Source organism: Aspergillus fischeri, genomic scaffold, assembly GCF_000149645.3.
Source record: "Aspergillus fischeri NRRL 181 1099437636266 genomic scaffold, whole genome shotgun sequence".
In the NCBI taxonomy this organism is placed as follows: Eukaryota; Fungi; Ascomycota; class Eurotiomycetes; order Eurotiales; family Aspergillaceae; genus Aspergillus; species Aspergillus fischeri.
The window spans coordinates 1670412-1691932 of NW_001509760.1; the positions used below are offsets into that span (position 1 = coordinate 1670412).

Genomic DNA, 21521 nt, shown 5'->3' on the forward strand with positions numbered 1-21521 from the left:
ATAAAGAATTAACAATTGAAAATTCGATATAATTTAAGACAGCTGGAACGCGTTTAAAATCCCACGCTCACCCCTGACAAAATGGTGGAAGAAGACCCCTGAAGCGAAAACTAAAGGCAATCCTAGATTAAAGAGTCCAGTGATGGCAATGATTATGTGTCTCTTTCACCCCAACAGACCTGCAGATCGACCAACCGACCCGGTAATGTATATATAACCGACGGTGTCTGATATCAGTAACTGTCACCCTGCAAACGTGTGGGTAATATGACTGGCAGCCACGGAAAAAAAGACGACGAGCGCAACGGAAACTTTCCACGAATTACAGCTGATGATGAGCAGTTCAGGTGAAGATACGTCAGACGCCGAGAAGGCTTGGAGCTCGTTGTTAGGACGGGTTGGACGGGGAAAAAAACGAAGGTCACAGGACAAGGGTGTATGTCCGTCTGGGCAAGAGAACCTATCGGTTTCGGTAGGATGATAGCGCCATGCTGTTGCTCACTTAGCCAGACAAACCGGTAGACAGGATCTTTGACCCTGTCCCTTCTGTAATGGCTGATGGTCAGCATGAGGTAAAATAACCGGGGTAAGGTAGCTTGCTCTGCGAGGACGGGGTAGTGTGGGGGCCGACAACGAATTAGATGGGATGATTGAGACTCACCAAGCTGTTTAGAGCTTGATGCCAGCCTGGGGATGGCTGGTTGATGCCCCGAGTCACGCATGGCACCTGATTCGAAAGCATCACGGATGGCCAAGGCTCGATGCGAATGGTGGAACGGCGAGGATGTGCCAAGCGGAAATGCGGAGGGGAAAGACAAAAGCAAAAGCAAGTTTGCGGGGAAGGTAGGGGCCGATCAGCATCGATTCGACTTGTTCCGGGCGAAAGGTTGCTTCTAAGCTGCTTTAGTGCAGCATGTCGGCTCACTTGGCTGAAGCTAGTGAGTGGGTGATTTAGCCAGAAACGTTCATTCATCCGGTGCTGGCAAATGGGCATCATTGATGCAGTCATGCAAAGTAATCTACACGTCTTGGTAGCTACCTGTCTTATCAAACGATTGCTGTTATTCAATTCCATTTGCGCATTCCACTCCCAGGTTAGATACATATTGTAGTGATGCAGATAGATAGTTCATGGAAGGTGGGAGTAATCCATCGCGATCCTTCGCTTGGCCTTTCAATCCTGCTGCCCCATGATCTGCTTCAGCTTGTTCGGGATGTCTGGAACCCGTTCCCATCTCGCGCGCCATTTCTCCTGCCAGTCGTCGCCGTTCCCTTCAGCTGGCAAGGCGAATACCGCCGTCGCGAACCAAGTGTCGCTCCCGGGGCTGAGCTTCGATCCTAGCGAAGGAAGCAGAGTACGACCGTAGATCAGATTCGAGTTGGCATCTGCCAGTACTATCTTGCCTTCTCGATCCACATTGGGCTGAAGCTCCACAATGCCGACGGCACCAACGGACGAGACCGTGAGCGCCCGCCGCGATTCCTTCAAGGTACCTTCGGTTGAACCTGGAGTGAACGGGCCAAGAATGCGGCCATTGTCGCTGCGACAACCGTAGATTGCAAATGCCCCTTCGTTAACCAAGAGTTCGCGCTCTGTTCTCACCCGGTGAATGCGAAGGTGCCAGTTTTCGGTCTCCTCGGTTGGAGGTATGAGCCACGTATCGACATCAACGTCCTTCCACGGCTTCCAGCCGGAGACGAGCATGGGAACACCATCAAGCCATTCAAACCGGGCATTTAGCGCCAATCTCCGAGTCTGCCAGATATCGCCCCCATCGTCAGAGAGAGCAAGCATACTATCTGGCGCGTGCTGTTCTAACTGATAGGAGCCAGTGGGAACAGAATATCCAAACGAGGCGCTGTAGGCAAACTTGCCATATTTGGCCTGGGTAGCTTTCAGGGGGTAATGGCAGGCCTGACCGGACGACAGCAGGAACCAGTGTCCACCACGATGAACCATAATGTGCTTGGGGTGTTCAAGGGCTGCGACGGCCGGAAGGGAGGCAGTTGGGTAGGGTTCCTCCTGCGCTGCCCAGAAGGGATGCGATTCCGGCAATACCAGAGGAACAAATGACAGACAGCACCAATAAGGAGATCCAGGAGAGTTATAGTTTTCCGTCAAGTACATGTTTGCGTAGGAGTATCCGAGGTTCAACGTGCCGTCACTGTTGAAGATGTCTTCCTGGGTAGCCCACCAACGGAAATGGCGCAGCAAGATACCTTTGACCACTCCCCAGGTCAATGGAGCAGGTAGCTCAACGTCCGCAAACGCCAGTGCACCCCAGAATCCGACCATGGCAAATCTGTAGGTCATCGAGCGTCCAAATGGAATAGCACTGCCTGATCCTCGTCAGCTTCGCTGGATCTCAGAATAGGAGCGGAGGACTAACCATTTGGACTGAAATAATGGACAAAGTCTTGAGCATATTGTCTTGCACGCTCACGGTATCTCTCAGCGCGGGGTTTGTCAAAATCACCAGCCAACTTGGCATACAGCAGTTGTAGAAACTGGATGGCAAAGGAGCCCGAGTAGTAATCCATCTGGTGATGGCTCTTTGGGCCATCATTACTCCAGCCTGCGTCGACATGGAATGTATCCAGATGATCCATATCTGCCTCGATACGAGCAAGCGAGTAAGGGGCGTTATTCCTCCGTAGACCTAGATTGGCAAAAACCCGGAACCATAGCCTCCACGATAAGGTGAGAACAAGCCCCCAAACACATCTGTAATTCAAGACCTACCAATTGGTATTCGGCATCTCGCGCGCATTGATCTGCGCCAGCCAATTTGCAAGATTCTCCTTCTGTTTATCCGTCAACGGATCCCAGAAGACGTGAGGAGCAACCGCCAACGTAAACCCGATAGGACACATCTCCACCATGCGCTGGTCCATATCCTCAATGTCGCCCCAGTACTCCGGATGATTGGGATCAGTCCCGCTGATAAAGCCCTCGCGCCAACGAGCTGCGTCTGCATAGTCATAGCCTCCGCCCAGCAAGGAACCCAGGGCCCAGAGGGGACGCGCAAAACCCTCGATCTGGGCGCCACCTTCATCGAACCGGGTCGCTGACGAGCCGATCTTCACACGACTGCAGCCGGGTGTGAAGCGCGGGACGAGCGGATCGAGCAGCGCTCGACACACGTCTTGGAAGTCGCTGCGTGTGCGAAAGGGAGACCGACTGAAGGCATGGGTAGGCGTCTTTCCATTGGCGTGGACGGACATTGTGAGCGATTGACCTGTTTGTGGGGTTAGGATCGAGACAATGCGAGATAAGACTCGTCAGGGCCGCATGGCATCGTTGTCTCAGTGCCTGAGGGTGCCCGTTAATGTTTATATGTCATCTGCATGGCGCTGTTTTCCTAATGGCCTTGAGGAGGGGCAGGTGGGCTGTAGCCTGTGGGCATGGCGATCGGGGTTCGGAATCAAGTCCGATACGATCGACTCGAGGGGTAAATGGCCTGACAGCTCTTAGTGATGGATAAATCGCTGATGCAGATTAAGCTTCTCCCATGGATAGGACAGTGTCTCGCACTTTGCAGGTTGTTATTGGATGGTTAAATGGGAGGTGCAGAGACCCTCAAGGTAGTAGAGTCGGGGCCAATTTAGCCGAAGTGGAAGTGGATACGGACATCAGTCTGGCTACCTTGAGGTCCGCATCATCCTGTTGGAAAGAAACAAAGTTCTTGAGTTATTCTAATATTCTCACTGACAACTGTTCCATAGGCTTTAGCCATGGACTAGTTCAAGGGCAAGATAAGCAATGCAGTGCCCCCAAGTAGAGCACCAGGACCGATAGGTATGATGTTGACTCGCGTGCTGCTGAGTTGGAGAAGTTTATCCGATTGCCGAGACCTGTGCTCCAGCTTCTGCGCTTAAACAGTGAGGAGCAAAAATGCCTGAGACGTTGATCTTTGGGCAGAGTATACCCAAGCGACTCTTCTGACTCTTATCGAAGGGGACTGACAGAATAAGACAGACCAGATCTCGAGCGCAAGATGCGACGAACCAGGGCTTATGAAAACAACATTGATACAGACCAGGAAATAAATGCTCGCGATGGACTTTTAGGGAATCTTGACGTACGAACGGCTGGCCGCTTATCGCCAGCACCATGTGGTCCTGTCTGTATGAGGGAGCCCCGGAAGTTGTGCTCGATCAGATACTGAGCAGAACAGGTTCGATTCAGGAAATACAGTACGAGGCTCCGAAATCAGTCATGCCAACAGAACTCTGTCAACCCTAGGAAATGTGACTCACATTAGCCAATATCCGTCGAAATACAATATGAGGAAGAGAGACGATTACCCCTTTATCGTCAATTGTGCTTCTTGACCACGTACTGACAAATATGAAATGGGTTTGACCATGCATACTGCACAGCCATCCAGTCGGGTCCACAGACCTACACCCGTTGTCCTGATCTAATGGTCAAGACTTCGAGTAGGGTGCATATGTGAGTCTGCCTGCATCAACAGCATGGCTAGCTAATTGGCGGGTGCAATTTGAATTAAGTATTCCATATTTGAGACTGACCTGCTAGGAGTCGTAACAATGGCAAAAGCACGTTGGATATATCACATCAACAACAACGACTGCAATTGGCTTGTTACGTTGTGATACAGATCAAATGGATGTATTATCAGATTGCGATGAGGAGTGCACAGTGGTCTTAAAGAATTGAACCTCCCTGGGTCAGATATATTCCACCTAGATCTTAATCTGCGTTGGTCTTATTGGTAAGAGTAACAACATAAACTATCCGGAACAAGCACGGCACTTTGTTAATCTATTAAGTAGAGTCAGATATAACCAAATCAAGATATTTGAAATTAGTGCACTGACTGCAAGACTCTTCGTAAAGCAGGATGTTTCATGACTGTTTCATACACTTGGATCGGTGCATAGGGCAACGGATTTAATAATAGTCCACTGAGACCCTGTACTATCGGGTTCTAGATTTACTAAAGGTAGGCAGACTGTCTCATGAGTCAGTTGATTCAGTTCTAAGAAGTAAGAAGTACAATCTACAGAAGTACACTGCTGCTTGTTACTGAAATTTTCGATGTTTATGGCATAACTGATAAATGCATTTACAGGATTATAGCATAGGTACAACCTGAATGATGCTTGACATTAACACACAGAACTGTTCAAGTTAATCATTCTATGTGTACTCTCTGGATCTCTGGATCCAACTAATAACTGTGTACTTTCTATGAGACTTTCCTTTGCAGTGTAATTCTCCGGAGGGAGTGATTTGTGCTTGACTTCAGTGTGGAGGGACTCAGTTGAGCTAAGTTTCGGGAAATTTCATCCTGACACTGTGGCAATGCTTCACTTATATGTAATTATCAGGGAGTACTGATCTAGACTAGGGAAGAATAATCAGCGTAGTCAACTCAGATATCGCAGTCCCCGTCGGTATCAGGGTCAAATGATTATTGCCCGCAAATGAAGTCAGATGGCAACAACCCATTATTGAGACGCGATACGTAATATTGCTCAATTTTAAGATGGGGGAGAAGTTACCAGTTGCCACGGACTCTGTTCCAAGGTTGAGCAGAGGCGCTGTTGACCACAAATCCAGCGACTCAAGCTGAGTGGTGGATTTTCCTTCTGGACGGCTTCAAACAGCGGATCGGAAATCAGCCTGCTCCCCGGTCGCGGAGAGCTTCTTTCTGCCTTGTCCAGTAGGATGCATATTCAACTGGTTGGACCCCGTCATCCGAGTACAGATGGAATGGAACTCGAACATTTGGTCCTGGATGATTTTTGGATCCTCTCGCGTGGAAAAGGCGACTCTACCATCCAAACTTCAACCGTGCGTTAGTCTTGTCTAATTAATTGATGAGGAGAGCTGGGATTTACTCCCTAGTGTCTAGATGAAACAGCTAATCGTTGTTTAAGCTGAACTTTCGAACATGTCGGCATTTGATACTTCTTTCCGTCATCTACCATGATAATCATCATTGTTGATTTGCGATATGAAGTGGGAATGGGAGAATAGCGGGCGTAATTATGTACAAAGTTGGTGCACTTGATTGGATACCTAGTATTGCATAGTTCAGACATTCTCTCGACCAGAATAAGCCATAATGAACTGCCGAACCTCGGGACAATTGCATCCTCTGCACCCAGAGTCTGCATGGGGTAGATAGAAGATGCTACTTGTCCTTTACCCGGTCGATATCAGGGTGCTATTATGATAATCATTGAATTATGGACAGGCATTCCGAGGTACAGTACAGATGGTTGAGTTGATGGATAACAATCAGATGTTGATAGATGTGCATTGCCGGAGCTCGGATTTTGTAAATGGACCATAACCAGGCCATGACCAAGTGTTTACTTCTGGAGACATTCGAAGTTTTAAGGGTAGCAAAGGGTGTTAATAATATGTGTTCAGATTACAACAACCTTCGACATTTAGTGTTCAATCTCTACGTGGCAAGGCAATCCCGAGGACCACCCTGTAGCCCTTAGCAGGAATACCCCCACAAATAAGCACTACAAGTAACATTCACCATCAAGTCGTCATGTCCTAGTATCAAAAAGAAAGTGATGGAGATCCTAGATAAAATCACAATTGATGAGTCGACAAACCAGGAATGCAACGCAAATGACAAGCGCTTGACAGAAAACGCTCCGGGATCGACGGTCGGCTCCCGGATGAGTGGCAATCTTTGCTCCATTGTGCAAAAGCTCGCGGGTCACTTTGATGAGGATGGGTCAATGGGTCCATCTTTGGGGGAAGTCCAGAGTATTAGTCTACCTGCAGATCTTAGATTCTATCTACAGCTGTCGCTCGAATCTGATCTGTGCTTATTTTCCGAATTAGGGTGTCGTAGACTCGTAGCAGACCACTGAAGCGAATGACATGCAGTATCTAGGAAAATACCCGAAACGGGACTTGACTTGATGTCGATTTGATTGATACATCTGACAGGTCAAATATGTTAGTTTCCTAGAAACGCTGGAATCAGTAATGCGACAAGCAAGGGAATCTGGGGACTAACAAGTTTATCAGAGTATTCGCCTGCAGGTCATCCAGAAAGGTAAAGACCTTAAGGGGTGGTTGAGACCTTACTGATCTACACAGTACGTAGTCATTGGAGCAGTCAAAGACTAAATACGAATAGCTTTTGAGGACTGTCTGAGATTTTCCGTCGACCAATGCTCCTTAAGCTTAGGAACTGTACTATCTTCACATGGTTACATAGACTGTTGAGACGCGGTCCGACTAGGTGCAGCATATGCGAGTCCCTGCATTGTACGGACTGTAGTAAGTATTAATTTAAATCTGCAGAAAAGACACTGTGGACATTACATCATAGGCCCTTTTTCTAATAGAAATAGAGTATAATGATACTAAGAGGTACATGTATAATTTCTTTTTCTTCTTTGTTCTCATTTCTTCAAGAATAATCAACAAAGAAGTTGAAGAACCAGTGTACCGTTAATATTATTGACTAACTCCGTAGTCAGGGGTGCATGAGCATCTCATGATCTCCTATTATTATTATTATTATTATTTACCTGATAAGTACTACCTTCTCTAGTACCTAAGTAGTTGACCCACTGTTACCTACCTAGTCTCTCAGGATCCGTGGCTTTTCCTTGTTCCTTTGAGTTTCCATAGAAAATTTCGCGTGCAGTTTCCTGCCCCACCGACGTCCTTTCTCTGATATTTTACTGGCAAATATTGTGAGTTCCCTTCGCTTGGTGATTTTTAACCTTTGTACCTTTTCCTCTGGTGCTCGGCACTAGAATCTTTTGGGAATTTTGATGATGGTGGAAAGGATCAACTGGGAACTTCCTCCGTCGTTAGTCCATTTTCCCTCCTCTTTCTTCCTGTCTCTGACTCTCTGTCTACCCATCGGATTGTTGTCTAATCAGCCATCCATCACATCATATTTTTTTAATTACCGCATTCCTGATTATTGATACTACGTACTCCATATGGACTAAATTTCCATTCCCTCAGATCCAATCATCACCTTCAGCCCCATCAACTATCAACGGCCTCCCTGAACACCGGCCCGGACACCGTCGCAGAAAAGGTCGTTTACCATCCAGAGGATATCTCCAGCTTCCAGGCTTTTCCTGGTCCTAACCCTTTTACGCAATCATACCTTATTAGTCTCTAAGGCCAGGTATGGTATCACTCTCTCAGTCTCTCGCACTTTTCTCACATGTCTCTCTTGATCACTTCCATGTACTCAGTTCTCTGCCATCTGCCTCCTTAGCCCTATCATTCTATCCCTGAAGCTTCAATTACAAGCAATTGTCTGTCGTCTTCCCTGACCCCTGGTCGATTTCTTCCCAGGATTCCATCCGTTCATCGGGACTTTCTTTCCTCTTCTCCCCACTCGTCCTAACTTTCTTCTGGTTCTTCTCCCCACTTGATTCACCTAAATAGTAAATCTCTCCTACCTGGCTACGCCCCCTTCCCCTCAATCGCACTATCACCGTCATCACAGCTACCAGGAACTATTGATACTTGAAACTTGACATTCTCGGTTACTCATGATTCTCCTGTTTCCCCAGGAATAGCCTCTCTCCTTTCCGTGGTCCATGTGGAAACATCATCGACCGTCTTCCAGATCGGATTCCAAGTCTGGGAACGTCGATTCAGGCCATCTAAATCTGTCTGAGTTTGGCTTCTTTGGTCGCTCCAAAAAGAAATCTCCGCTTCGTGAGTACTACCCTACTATCTTCTACAATACTTGGAAGCCTCTTGGGTGTTTTTGTCTCTGTTTTCTTTTTTTTCTCTCTCTTCGTATTTGCAATTCTTTTTCGATCTCTTCACACTTTTCCTTGAATTGTATTTTTTTTACTGCGTCAATTATACGACTGCCAAGTATAATTTTCTACAACATCGGAACTTTATTCCCCTTTTTCCTTCTTCGTCTGCTTCCCTCCCTCCATCCTCTTGTCTCCTGCGTGGTCAATCCCAACTATATTCGACACGGGGAATCAAGTAGTCAAGAAATAGTGGCATCACCAGAGCCTCAATCGTCGTCGTTGTTGCCATTGGTGTCCATACTGAAAGTCGGGCCAGCGGACCGTTTCTACCACTTACTGACGAGTATCTGCAACCTTTTGCGTGACCTGCAGATTTCCCCTCCCGGCCAGAGTCCCCCTCGCGTTCACCTCTAAGGAGCTTCCGTTCCTTCTCCCGTTCTCACGCAGATCGGCCGGGAACCAGTGCATCTGGTCAAACGCACACTTCTCGATCTCGTGCTCCTTCCACTGTTACCACTTCGCTTCAATCCGACCATCCTGGCTTGGGCTGGCAGTCGACCGCCGGCACAAACTCTTCGCGAGCATCGTTCAACTCTAGATCAGGTAGACCAATGGCGGGGCTGATGGACGTTGACCGTAGCCGTACCCGGAGGGATAGAACGTTTGTCGGTACTGAATGCGCCGTATGCGAGGAGCCGCTAGAGCATACCCTTCGCGGAGAGCGGGTCCTCCAGTTCTCCTGCACACACGTGGCGCACGAAGCCTGTTTCTACGAGTATATCAAGGAGTTTGAGGGCCAATATTGTCCGACCTGTGATGCCCCCTTAGGGCTAGACACCAGCCGCGGGGGTCATGTACTTGACATCGGTAAGCGAAAGATGCACTTCGGGCAGCATAGTGATTGCAATTGCTGGGATACTAACCATCCTCGTTGTAGAAAAATTGAGCAACATTGTGCGTTCGGTGACTAGCGATGCAGCCACGCAGCGCAGTGGTTTGACCACCCCAACCCCGTGGGATCAGCCGTCAGCTCGTGGGCGAGCACCCAGCGAGACGGGAGGCCGGTCATACAACAATCGCGATAGTCGGGACATCTGGGCGAGAAGGGATAGCCGCGATACGGGCAATACGGGCAGCCATCGTGAGCGCGAGCGAGTGGAGCGGATGACCACAGGCTCACGGCAGCAGCATTCCAGAAATGGAAGTGCTGCAGGATCGTCTGGCGACTACGATGCTCAGCAGCAGAGCAACGGCAGGCGACATGATTATGACGTTCAAGCCATGGAATCCGATCTTAGCCCTCGCGCGGCTCCCATGAAGAACCCCACCCCCGCCCCCACGGTGACCATCCGCAGTGAATTCCCAACGCTCAACCGGTCCAGACAACAACAGTCTTTGACTTGCTTGGTCACGGTGGAAGTTCCTGAGGGAGTATGGCATCCGGATTCGGAGGACTTGCGACAGACTTCGTCGGGTGCGTCGCAGCCGCAGGATGAGCCTTACGGCGGCGTGGTTCGCTTTCCTACTGCGGATTCTCGATCCATACAATATGAACCCCAGGAGAACCTTGACGAAATCGCCGAGGACTTGCGAACGCGGGTCGACAACTGGCACGGCCTTGAATTTTCGCGGTAGGTTTCTCTCAGACGAGGTTCTTCACTGGCGAATACTGATTGATCTCAGGTTCGGAAAACTCCGCTTGCATGGACACATGCGAGTGGGCAAGGATCGGGAATCATGGCAGGACCTGGAGTGCTATCTTTTCGCAGAGATGCTTATTTGTATCAAGGAAAAGAAGACAAATGCTCATCAGTACGATGACCAGTCCAAGCGCAAGACTCGGAGCTCGCTGAAAGGCTCGATTCTTATCAAGAAGCATCTCAGGTCTATTGAAGCGTCGCCTGGTAAGCTGCGGTCGATTTTGAGAGATGCTGTCGGATGCTGACCACCATAGATGAACCTGTCCTCACGCTTAATCTGTCAGTCAGCGAGCTTCCTTGCTTCTACCTTCGCTTCCAGAGCCGAAACGAATTGGAGATCTGGCGTCGAGCTCTTCGCGATCTTCATAACTCTGATGCGTTATCCCGACATACCGACTATGACCTGGATCATTCTGGAGCTGAGGAGGAGGACTACCGGGCCAGCCAGATCAAACGACAGGCGTCAATTAACTCATCCTACGGTGCCGGACGGTCTAACAATACAGCCATCACGGATTATACCACCGGTGCAGATAATCTGCCCACGTTGAGTGTCCACATACCTCTCGATATTGTGGTTGTTATTCCCGTTTCTTCGTCCATGCAGGGGCTGAAGATCACCCTCTTGCGGGACGCACTCAAGTTCCTCGTGCAAAATCTCGGACCCCGAGATCGTATGGGCTTGGTAACTTTCGGTTCCAGCGGTGGCGGCGTGCCCCTTGTTGGAATGACCACCAAGTCGTGGGCCGGTTGGAACAAGATCCTCAGCTCCATTCGACCTGTCGGACAGAAGAGCCTTCGTGCGGATGTTGTCGAAGGCGCCAATGTTGCAATGGACTTGCTGATGCAGCGCAAGTCCAACAACCCCATTTCCACAATCCTCCTGATCAGCGACTCATCCACTTCCGACCCCGAAAGTGTCGATTTCGTGGTGTCTAGGGCCGAAGCTGCCAAGTGAGTTCCTCCATCACCAGAGATCAAGACCATAGATGACTGACTATTTTCAGAGTGAGTATTCACTCGTTCGGCCTTGGACTGACTCACAAGCCCGACACAATGATCGAGTTGTCCACTCGGACAAAAGGCTCGTACTTGTACGTCAAAGATTGGATGATGCTTCGAGAATGTGTTGCCGGCTGCTTGGGCGCACTGCAAACCACTTCGCACCAGAACGTCAAACTGAAGCTTCGTCTCCCTGAGGGTTCGCCTGCGAAATTTGTTAAGATTAGCGGCGCTCTCCATACGACCAAGCGCGCTACAGGCAGAGATGCCGAGGCCGCTCTCGGAGATCTGCGATTTGGGGACAAGCGTGACGTGCTGGTACAGTTGGTCATCCAACCGGACAACTCCACACAGGAAAGCATGCCGCAGGACCCCTGGGAAAGCCTGGTGTCTGGATTGGAAGCTCTCGGAGGTGGCTCCGATGCAGACGAGCAACGCGTGCTGAGCGTTGAGGAGGTTCCTTTGATCCAGGCGGATCTCACTTACGGTGATCTCCTCCGTGATGGCCACCTGACGCACTCGCCTCGCCCGTCATTGCTTACCGTGCCCATGCTTCCATCCAATCCGAGGGCCAAGAATGGTAGACCTTCGACACCACCCATTCCTCCTCACCCGTCAATCGTCCAGCGGCGTATGGAGTTGCTCACCTCCGACATGCTGACCCGAGCCTTGACACTTGTGACTCGGGGTCAACATGATCGCGCACAGCATCTCTTGACCGAAACACGAAGCATTCTCAAGGGTCTCGGTAAGGGTAGCCTTCCACCGCTACCGCCAGGTGCTGTAAAGCCGGCCAGTCTCAGCGACGCCGGAAGTCGCGGCGAAACTCCCACATCGACCTCGCCGAGATCCTCCAACTTCACCGAGGGTCAGTCGTCTGTTACATCAGATACTGCAACTATTGCCCCTGTTGCTGCAGTCGACGCACAGGCCATTACAGCGTTGGATGCGGACTTGACGTCGGCAATGGAGTGGATCAATCACCCTGCCGTGTTTGGGCGAGACTCGCGCAAGGCCGTTCTGCAGGCCATTGGCGTCATCTCGTCGCAGCGCGCTTACACATATCGTACGCCATCCGAGGCTCACTGGGCGCAGCGAGTCGCGGGGATCCGACGATTGACTGAGCGGTCAAAAGAGTGGCGCGAGACCGGAGACGACGCCTTGACAGAGGAGTAGTCAGTTATTTGGATTATTCTCTCTTCTTCTTGGTTTACCTTTCCCCTTATTCTACTGTTGATTATTCACTTACCCCTTGTTCAACCCCATTTTACCTAATATTCGTTCTTCTCTCTGGTTACCCGGCTGAGTTGGCAGGCTTTTTCTTGTTATGATACCACTTTGTTCGACAATGACGGCGCAGCATGATACCACGGATTTCCCCAGTTTATATCACCTTGTCTGCATCTGACATTTTTTTCTATGACGTATATATCTGTTTATAAATCACCTAATCATGCTTTCTAATGTTATTTGGTCAGCGGCCGGCGTGGGATCTTGGATATGGATGACCTGTACATTCTCAGCGGCGGGAGGTTAGTCATTCTCCATCACACCTTTGCCTTCGGTCTTGTTCTTCAAAATGGTTACCTTTTGAATGTCCCATGATAACATGCATTTGATTTTATATCTGTAAAGAAGGTTTCTGAAATAATCCAGTGGAGTAACCCAAGACTCCCAAGCCCCCGTTAAAACTCGTGGGCTGCTCATTGTTCATCTCCATCAGTATAGAAGAATGGCGTCAAGTCTTCATTGCTGCAATAGACAACCTGAAGGGCATCCAGCCAGCTATTCGTGGGAGACTACATCACAAGTAGCAGAGAAAAGGACCACGGCCTACAACATGCGAGCGGCACGCCCGAAGTCAAATGATGCGCGACAGCTCGAGAGTGGATGTAGTGTAGAATAGGTAGAAACCGCCAGGGTATGTATTTACCAAGACGTATTGAATTGTACCAAACGATACAACCCAAGTATGTGATCACGTCCTCCATTGCACTGAGGATTCTCAAGTCGTACAGAAGCGCTGTGCAGGTGCTGATGATTCTATAATTATCTATAACCTATAAACAGGAGAAATGACAAGCGGCAGGGCTACGATCTGATTGAGTGAAAGCACGAAAGAAAACTAGACGGAAAGTGGTGGTCGTGTCAGGCCAACGACCTGATCCAATAACAGCACATGCCCGAGCAATTGTCACTTTCGTGAAGAACTATCCATCCCAAAGGAAGCACCGAAGCAGGGTGATCTCAAGTGCTAAATGATTAACCTGCATATATGCAGGATAAGAATAGAACTCTGCGATGCGCCGGAGAGTTCTGATGGTGCGTATGTAGATTGTGTTGACATGAAAATGTCGGTCTACTTTGCTGTGCTTGGTCAATCGGGTGTTTCAAGGTTGATAGCAGAGACCCCCTGGCGCAGGGGAGGACATCTCATTCAGCCAGTGAGAGAGGCTGATTGGTATGACTAGCTTTGGATAGGGTTCGGGCAGCGTTACGCTCTTTCTGCACTTGCAGTCGTAACTTGGATCCTTCTTTCCATGATGATATTGGGGTATGGAGTACTTCGTGATTGTCTACCTGGAGGTGCCGTTCATGATGGATAATACCAAAGATTGAAGCTTCAATCAAGAAGAGGGGAAATCCAAAGCACTGCTTCTTGCTGTCGGTTTTTATTTCTTAAATGGACTGTTTATGTTGCCCTGTGTAGTAATATGCCCAATACATAAGAGGTGAGGTGAGGTTGATGATCCAAAAATAGCCCGTGTCAGGATCCCTGTCCCCGCGGTAGTCCCGATTGACCGTGCAACCGGACCCCTAAAAAAAGAACACTGCAGCCGCGACCAATACAGCCGCGGACCCGGATTGGCTGGGTTGGCCTGGGGAAATGTGTAAGGCCATCGGTGGGCAAAATTAGATCGACTCGAACTTTTATCTGTGATAGTCTTTCATTAACTTGATTGGGTTGCTTCTTAACCACAGCGTTTAAATATGCAGATCTCATTGTGTGTTAATTCGTTGGGTTAGAGGGTTTCTTTTTATAGACTTGCTGCATTATGATCCTAAAATCTCATGCTTATGAGCTCATCATGGGCTTTTTTGCGCAAGGCCTCTTATAGGGATAGTTCAAGTGCCAAGTCAATTGGCATAGCAAGATGGTCGAGTTGCCACCGTATACTCTTATACTACTAGGAGGATGGTACGTTTAAGAATCAAGGCTCGACGAAAGACAGGCGTCTCTGAATCAAACCTTCAAAATTTCTTGAAGAAGCATAAACTCCAGATGACCGGCGCTTAGAAAGGTGTTCTTGTGCATGCCATCACGTTAGCGCTAGGCTCTTTGTATGGATCCTGACAGTCCTAAAATAGATCCTCAGTTGACTAACTCAATTCATGCAATGAGTATCCTGATATGTAGGGCCTCTGAACCTTCATTTTATAGCATCTCGCCGACATGAATGAACAACATTGTATTCAAGCAAGAAACTAGAACCAGTTGTAGGGTGCCTCCTCGCAATCAGTGTGCGGAATGAGGATCTCTGAGCACTGTAGACTGCTACCCAACACACTGCAACTATACACACACTAGATAAGATGTTTCACCGCCAATAGAAGCATTCGATGTCCTGCAGACCTTTCAGGCGCTTCCCCGCAAAAGCGCATATCATACGGGAGATTAAACTTGAGATAGAAGCGTTATTAGGGAGCTATCCATGAAACCCGTGCCAGAATACGCTGATCTACACGATATGATTGGACCGTATATGTTTGATTGGCTCTCGTTAGAGGTCCCACGGTGGATGGTTTCGGGACACATTTGCACTTGGGTCTTTTGTGTTGATCTAAGGGTGTAGAAGACCGTATTTGAAGTTTGAAATCGCTGTGACCATGGCGGGAAATGAACCATAGCCTGAGAGTACCGCGCGCTTTGGATAAACGAAGGATATATTGGCCCCCAAACGCAAAAAACAATCGCCAGGAACAGGGAATGAAGGATAGAGTAGGAGTTAGGACTATCTGAGACGTGATTCGGCCGCGCGCAAAAGTGATTGATGAACGTCAAGCCCTTTGCTGTACGTCCTCTGTCGGTTTCAACATGAGCTGTGGGGGCAAAGATCCAAAGTGGATAGTAGTATAAATTCATCGCAAACCCGTTTGATCATTGAACTTCCAATTGCTAAGCTTATGCGTTGGAAATTGTCCACAAGCCAAGTACGGTCATCTTGGGTGAACAGCTGGGCTGATTGACCGCCTCGGAAGAGAGACCGGTATACCATTTTCTGATCAGGACGATCCTGCCCTGCGCCACTTGGCAATCCTTTTTACCATCGCACCAAAACCGAGCAGGCTGTGCAAGAGCTTGAGCGTCGAGAAAACAACCAGATAGGCCGGGATCCCTAAATCTGGTCTTTCTTTAGCAGTTTGGCCTTGTACGTGTGGATCAAGTGGCGTTGCTATTTTGGCCAACTGAGCAGGCTAACTTATTGTGGTTTGATCTAGTACGTGGTGTATTTATACTGTCTCGTACAGCATTATTTACGCAATCTTACAACATCATCATCGGTCTACTATAGAAACAGCACCTCCATCCAGTCTCTATCGCCAGATCATTGAGACGCTATTTTCTGGAGTTATTACTCACTAGTGGAGAGTCATCCCAGGAAGAAATTCTTTCTATCACTAATTTCATCACTACACCTCCTCGCCAGCATTTGCCTCTACAATCATCCATACATTTGACCAGATATCAGAGCATCCCAAGCCTCATACCAACCTCTTGCTGCATTCTCTACCTCCTTTTCTGCTCTTCGACACAATGATGGCTCCCAAGCCGGGCCTGCCACCATGCATGGCAAAAGACCTGACCTTTCCCTCCGAGCTGCGTGAGCCACACAGCACAAGATACCTCGACGCCAGCATAGCAGACAAGAAACATGAACCCAGCGAAGACCAAACAGAAACCATCACACCTCCTCCAGCGTACACCGAGTTCCTCGGCACATTCAGCCCCATATTCACCTCCTCTACAGACTCGCGTGCCAGTTTTGCAAAGTACATGCTCGACAAGCCCCGCCGTTCACCAACATCAGCGCCGTCCAGCGCAATCAGCTCCTCGTTCTTCTGCAGCACCACCCCCAGCAGCCGCAAATGCACGCCAGTGACGCTTCCTCCCCTCACACCTGCAACTCCTTGCTCCGCAACGGCAAGGAGCCCAGACCATCTCCGGCGGCTGCGAATCCCGCCGCCGTATCACGTCTCGTCTGCGTCGGCGATTGCAACGCCGCGCAGCGCGCAGTCGCTGTACTCGCCGTACTCGCCGCCGGAGTGGACGGTCCGTCGGGTTGAGTCGCCAGTTAGCCAGAACGGGGAGGTCAGTGTACGGCATGTGGTGACGACGACGATTACGTTCAAGCGTGCGCCGCGGCTTGAGCCGCCGCCTCCTGGGAAGAGGAGGCGGAATGCAACCCACGCTCCGAGAGAGACATAATCACAGTGATGAATTATCGCTTAGCTGGATCACGTTTTCCCTATGTTGTTGGGGTCGCATGTCTATCAGGTTGATGATTGATCATGTTGGATTCTATACTACGTTGTGATTCTACAAGCGTGGGTTTCCTTTGTTTCGGTCTTGTCTGTTAGAGTACCTCTATTTCTGATCCTAGCGTTGTGGTATTAGGGGCGACTGCATATGACGGAGTTTGTCATGTATGGATAGGTAGCGCAGAATGGCACACGAGTGGATGTGTATGGTGGTATTCTCATCTTTCCTCCATACAGCGTCTGAGCATATCTTGACCGTTGGTTATAGTAGTAAATATAGAACTGGGCGACTAACATATAATGGATAGCCATGTTCCTTAGTACAACTGGCAAAAGCCCAGAGGCTAGAGCATACGGATAAACATGAATCAATCCTGGGACTGAATCCTGAAGGATCAGTTCCACATGATGCGCAGAACCCCCATGGCCATGCTCAGCCAATACAACAGCAGGCAAGAACCAACACAGAACCAACATACATGTGACCTGACTCATACGTAACTCCATTTACAACAGTTTGGAAGCAAGACTAGGTATGATTAGGGGCTCGAGCCTCCTTTGACAAAATATATCCAGCAGCCGTCTGATACCTGGCTATCACACGGTGTCCTTGCTCGTCCTTGTCAAGGCATAAAATGGTAATCTTGCTCTCAGTTTACTCCGTACAATTTCAGACTTCAGGAAGTTAATTAGAAACATCAACAAATGGTATTCAGCCTATGCCCTCGAAATAATAAAATCAACCAGATAGCCACACGCCATGAATTTTGAGTGTAAGGAGTGAATAAGAAGGGTAAAATCTCTGTAGTCGATTCAGCGACCACTAATAAGAAATAGAATGTAAATTAACAGGTAAGGAGGGTATAGAAGATCATAAGTATGGAGAAGAAGAAGAGAAATAAAGAGAAGAAGGGTGAAGAAAAGTGAAAAAAAATGTGAAAGAAGAATAAGAATAAATGTGACGAAGTCACATAGAAGAGAATAGAAGAGAAGAACATGGCAAGAGGAGAAAAGGAGGTCAAAGAAGAGAAGCTGTACGACAAAGGGCAGAAGTAGCTGAATAAACAGAGCATTGGAAACATAACATCATGATGCATACGAGAGCTCATCAAGATTGTAAGCCATGAGACGCTGCCACGTTGATTCCGAGTATCCGGTCCGTCGTAAAGTCGCAGTTCTCTTGTAAACAGCTTACATCAACAAGTAATCCCACTTCTTGCGTTTCATCAACTCTCGCCAACGAATTGGTTGCTCCGAGGGCTGCTGCTCTGAGCTCGCACTATTCTGGCCGATATTGCGACTCCCCGTACTGGCCGATGGTGAAGTCAATGGGTCACTGGAGAGTTTCCAGAGCTCCTGAAGCACCCGGTACATTCGTCCGAAGCTGCCGAAACTTCCCAGATATCCCATCGCCGCGATTCTGTCAGTCAAGATCTTGCGGAACCCGCTGTATGGTACTGAGTGAGCGCCTGCAATGAATAGTGGCCACACAAGAGAGCGATCAAACCCCTGGGCCCCTGGTGGCAAGCATTGCAGGATCTCCCCAACAGCCGCTACTAGCACGATGTTATTCTGGTCGTATAGGCCAAAGCCAGGCATGAGACTGTAAAGATATATGCGCGCGGCGGTGCGAAATAACGCCGTGATAACCTTTGTCAACTGATCGGGTTGGACGACCCCGGAGGGTGAATACGGTACATCGAGCGTTCGCTCCGCTGGCTCGGTCCAGTCAAGCTGTGCGCTCAGCGCAGAGACGTGCTGACATACCGCCATATCGTCGATTCGTCCTTCGATCTTGAGTGACTCCAAACAAGCAATCTCCGAAATCAGATACATGATGCGATCATCGCAGCCCATAACTTGCTGTAGACCGGATGCAGTGCCGCTGAGATGCTTGGTGCGGTAGGTGTGAGCAAAATGCGGAGTCTGTCCCAGCATTGTGGCGCCCAGAATATCAATCCATGTGATAAGAGATACACTGAACTGGGTCGGCGCGCAGGTTGGCTTGCTGACGAGATTGGACACAGCTTTAAAATGCGTGTTCCACGGGATATCCGGCAGATAATCATCCGGCTCGCCGACAGAGCAGTGGTAAAAGATCATGGCCAGCGTTGCATCCAAAACGTGCTCATGGCTTGGTCCATCGCTCAATGCCCGACAGAGTTGCGAGATTGCTTCATAACGATGTCGCATAATGTCGTGGTCCATCTCATCCGTCAATCCCCGGCTTGTCTTGAGGTGAATGGCAGACACACTGAGACAACAGTGGAGGTATGATAGATTGTTCTGCAGGCAGTTGAGAATTTCTCCAGCACGGACAAGAAAGGTCTGTTGGTGAGCTTCAACAATAGGAAAGACTAGCCGGAGGACGTTATCCAAGAAGTGATTGAGAAGTGACCGATCGTTATCATCTAGGGAAACTGTGGTCTGCAGGTACGAGGATAATGGCCGGTCTGGAAAGACTAGCGCCGCAGGGCTCATAGGGCTGTAATTTGGGGTCCTGGTGGCATAGCTTGGAAAGCAGGCTTCAGAAGGTAACTCCGGAATAGTGGAGTAAGGCTGTTGTGGGATAGGAATCAGAGAATTGAATGCCGACAGAGAAGCATTATTTGCGAGAGACGCGCCGTTGAGAAGAGTTTCCTGATTAGTTCTGACATCGAATTCGTATGGAGTGACCGGTGTCATTAGCGACGTTGTCAACGGGTTGTACTGCTCGACCCAGAGCGGGCGGTTAAAGTCGTACTCCACAGCAACCGTCGCAGGTTTCTGAGTGAGTTGACGGATTCGTTCCATGTATTCTGGGCGCACAAGGGTGTCAAGACAGTGACAGGTGCTGTTTCGTATGCTCAACGTACCTTGCAGAGACCCATGCTTCTCCATTGTCTTTGTCTGTCGAATTCGATCTTTGATTCTCTCTTTCTGCACGCGCCGTTGGTCGACGCTGATCCACCACAGAGGTGGCTTGTAGTCGCATTTCAATCCCAGCTTCGTGCATGCCTGGCAAGACGGACGGGTCTCGTCACACTTCTTTCTTCTGACCCGACAGGTGTAGCAGCCTGTTCAAACATATTAACACAGAGATAATTGATGAAAGGGAAGAAAGGAGCCTTCGCTGAAAGAGAGCATGGCTATTCTAATGGACATTTACCTGAGCGGGAGCGTCTGTATGACTTGCTCTTCGAGTCCTCCGCCGGGTCGTCGACGGCAGGAATGCTCAAGGCAGTCATGCTTGCAGCGGCAGGATGGGCCATGGTCGACGGAGCGTAGGACGACATGGTGACACTTGAGTCCTGATGGAAGGGAGTTGCAACTATCATGAAGCAGCGAAGATACTTGATCAAGGCTTGGTCGACGGCAATAAGCTCTCATATGATTGACAGTTGACCTGAAGACGAATGCACCATTGAACTGAAGAGGTACTTGCACGACAGAACCGCAGTATATGCTGTCATCTGAAGCAGCAATGTTTCAGAAGACGAGGTCGAAGCAATGCAGGACCAAGAGGGTCTTTATGAAGACATGCCGTGATGATATCTGAAGGATGAAGGCATCATCCTCAAACAAGAATCCATGCAACCCCATGCTTCTATTTTTTGCCATCCCAGGGGTCAGAAGAACGAGCATGATGTTTCAAGTTCTGATAGAACATGAGTGGAGACTGGATGAAGCTAGACAGCAAATCAGTGACGACCGAAGGAGGGAATGTAGTAGAAAGTAGGAGTGTGATAGACTGATGAAGGCGTTGAAAGACATAGAGCTTAGGAGGAGAAAGTAGTAGTTCGGCGCTGATCTAGTCGCCTAGTGATAGATTAGATTGCTAGACGCGCTGATGGCTGCAGGGATTAGCCTGTCTTGGGCGGATATGTTCCTGTCAGGGTCTGCCATTTCTCTCCTAGCGCGGTCTTGTGGCCGGCTGCAGTCGAATACTGATTGGTTGTCTTGCATGGATTTATCTTAATTATGCACTACCTTTTTGCACAAATACCTTATTATTACTCCTGTACTTCTTTTCTCCTATGATGCTCTGAACTTCTATTTCTCCACAATTCCTTAGGTAACTAACTGTTGTCATACTCACGTAAAATTTTCGCCATCTTTAGCATACTATTGATCATCTGGATAGAGGAAATCATAACGACAAACGATAATGATGCTTGAGTCGCATGGCTGCGACAGGGAAGAACTTTCGACTGACTCGATTCTTTCATGAGTTTCCTTCATCCAATCAGCAACGGTATTTCCGGGTGCCAAATGGTGGGGATCGGCCCATGCAGAAGCGGGGCGGATCTGGATGTGACAGTTCAAGCACCAAGTTCCCTTAATTAGTAACACTTAACCGCCAATACTGCATGTTGGGAGTAATTTGCTGTGTATGATGTGATGCTTCCATTGGCTGAATTTTACATAAAGTTATTTATATATAGCTAAAAGATCTATTTTCAGAGCCTTTTAATCCTATTTTTAAATCAGGGTCAAGTTGTCATAATTAGTAACATAGATTGCGCGGGGTATAGCCGAAAGCTCGGACAC

General features: G+C 48.9%; 4 protein-coding genes across 4 annotated transcripts, besides 1 other annotated feature; 2 read left to right on the top strand and 2 right to left on the bottom strand.

Moving 5' to 3' along the window:
* Window positions 1–1174: 1174 nt before the first annotated feature.
* On the bottom strand, window positions 1175–3225 carry NFIA_052620 (glycoside hydrolase family 154 protein; the record flags this gene model as incomplete). The annotated part of the gene is made up of 3 exons (XM_001257813.1): window positions 1175–2340; window positions 2391–2689; window positions 2744–3225. 3 exons carry the CDS (start codon window positions 3223–3225, stop codon window positions 1175–1177), a joined length of 1947 nt encoding a protein of 648 aa, XP_001257814.1.
* Window positions 3226–7514: 4289 nt separating this feature from the next.
* Window positions 7515–7536: a microsatellite.
* A 1823-nt stretch (window positions 7537–9359) lies between these two features.
* NFIA_052630 (von Willebrand and RING finger domain protein) lies at window positions 9360–12626 on the top strand (the record flags this gene model as incomplete). Its single annotated transcript, XM_001257814.1, has 5 exons — window positions 9360–9615; window positions 9686–10379; window positions 10432–10652; window positions 10703–11402; window positions 11456–12626. The coding sequence occupies 5 exons, from the start codon at window positions 9360–9362 to the stop codon at window positions 12624–12626; spliced, it is 3042 nt and encodes a 1013-aa protein (XP_001257815.1).
* Window positions 12627–16266: 3640 nt separating this feature from the next.
* NFIA_052640 (uncharacterized protein) lies at window positions 16267–16938 on the top strand (the record flags this gene model as incomplete). The annotated part of the gene is made up of 1 exon (XM_001257815.1): window positions 16267–16938. The coding sequence occupies one exon, from the start codon at window positions 16267–16269 to the stop codon at window positions 16936–16938; it is 672 nt and encodes a 223-aa protein (XP_001257816.1).
* Window positions 16939–18182: 1244 nt separating this feature from the next.
* Window positions 18183–20266, bottom strand: NFIA_052650 (Zn(II)2Cys6 transcription factor; the record flags this gene model as incomplete). Its single annotated transcript, XM_001257816.1, has 3 exons — window positions 18183–19789; window positions 19847–20047; window positions 20140–20266. 3 exons carry the CDS (start codon window positions 20264–20266, stop codon window positions 18183–18185), a joined length of 1935 nt encoding a protein of 644 aa, XP_001257817.1.
* Window positions 20267–21521: the final 1255 nt, after the last annotated feature.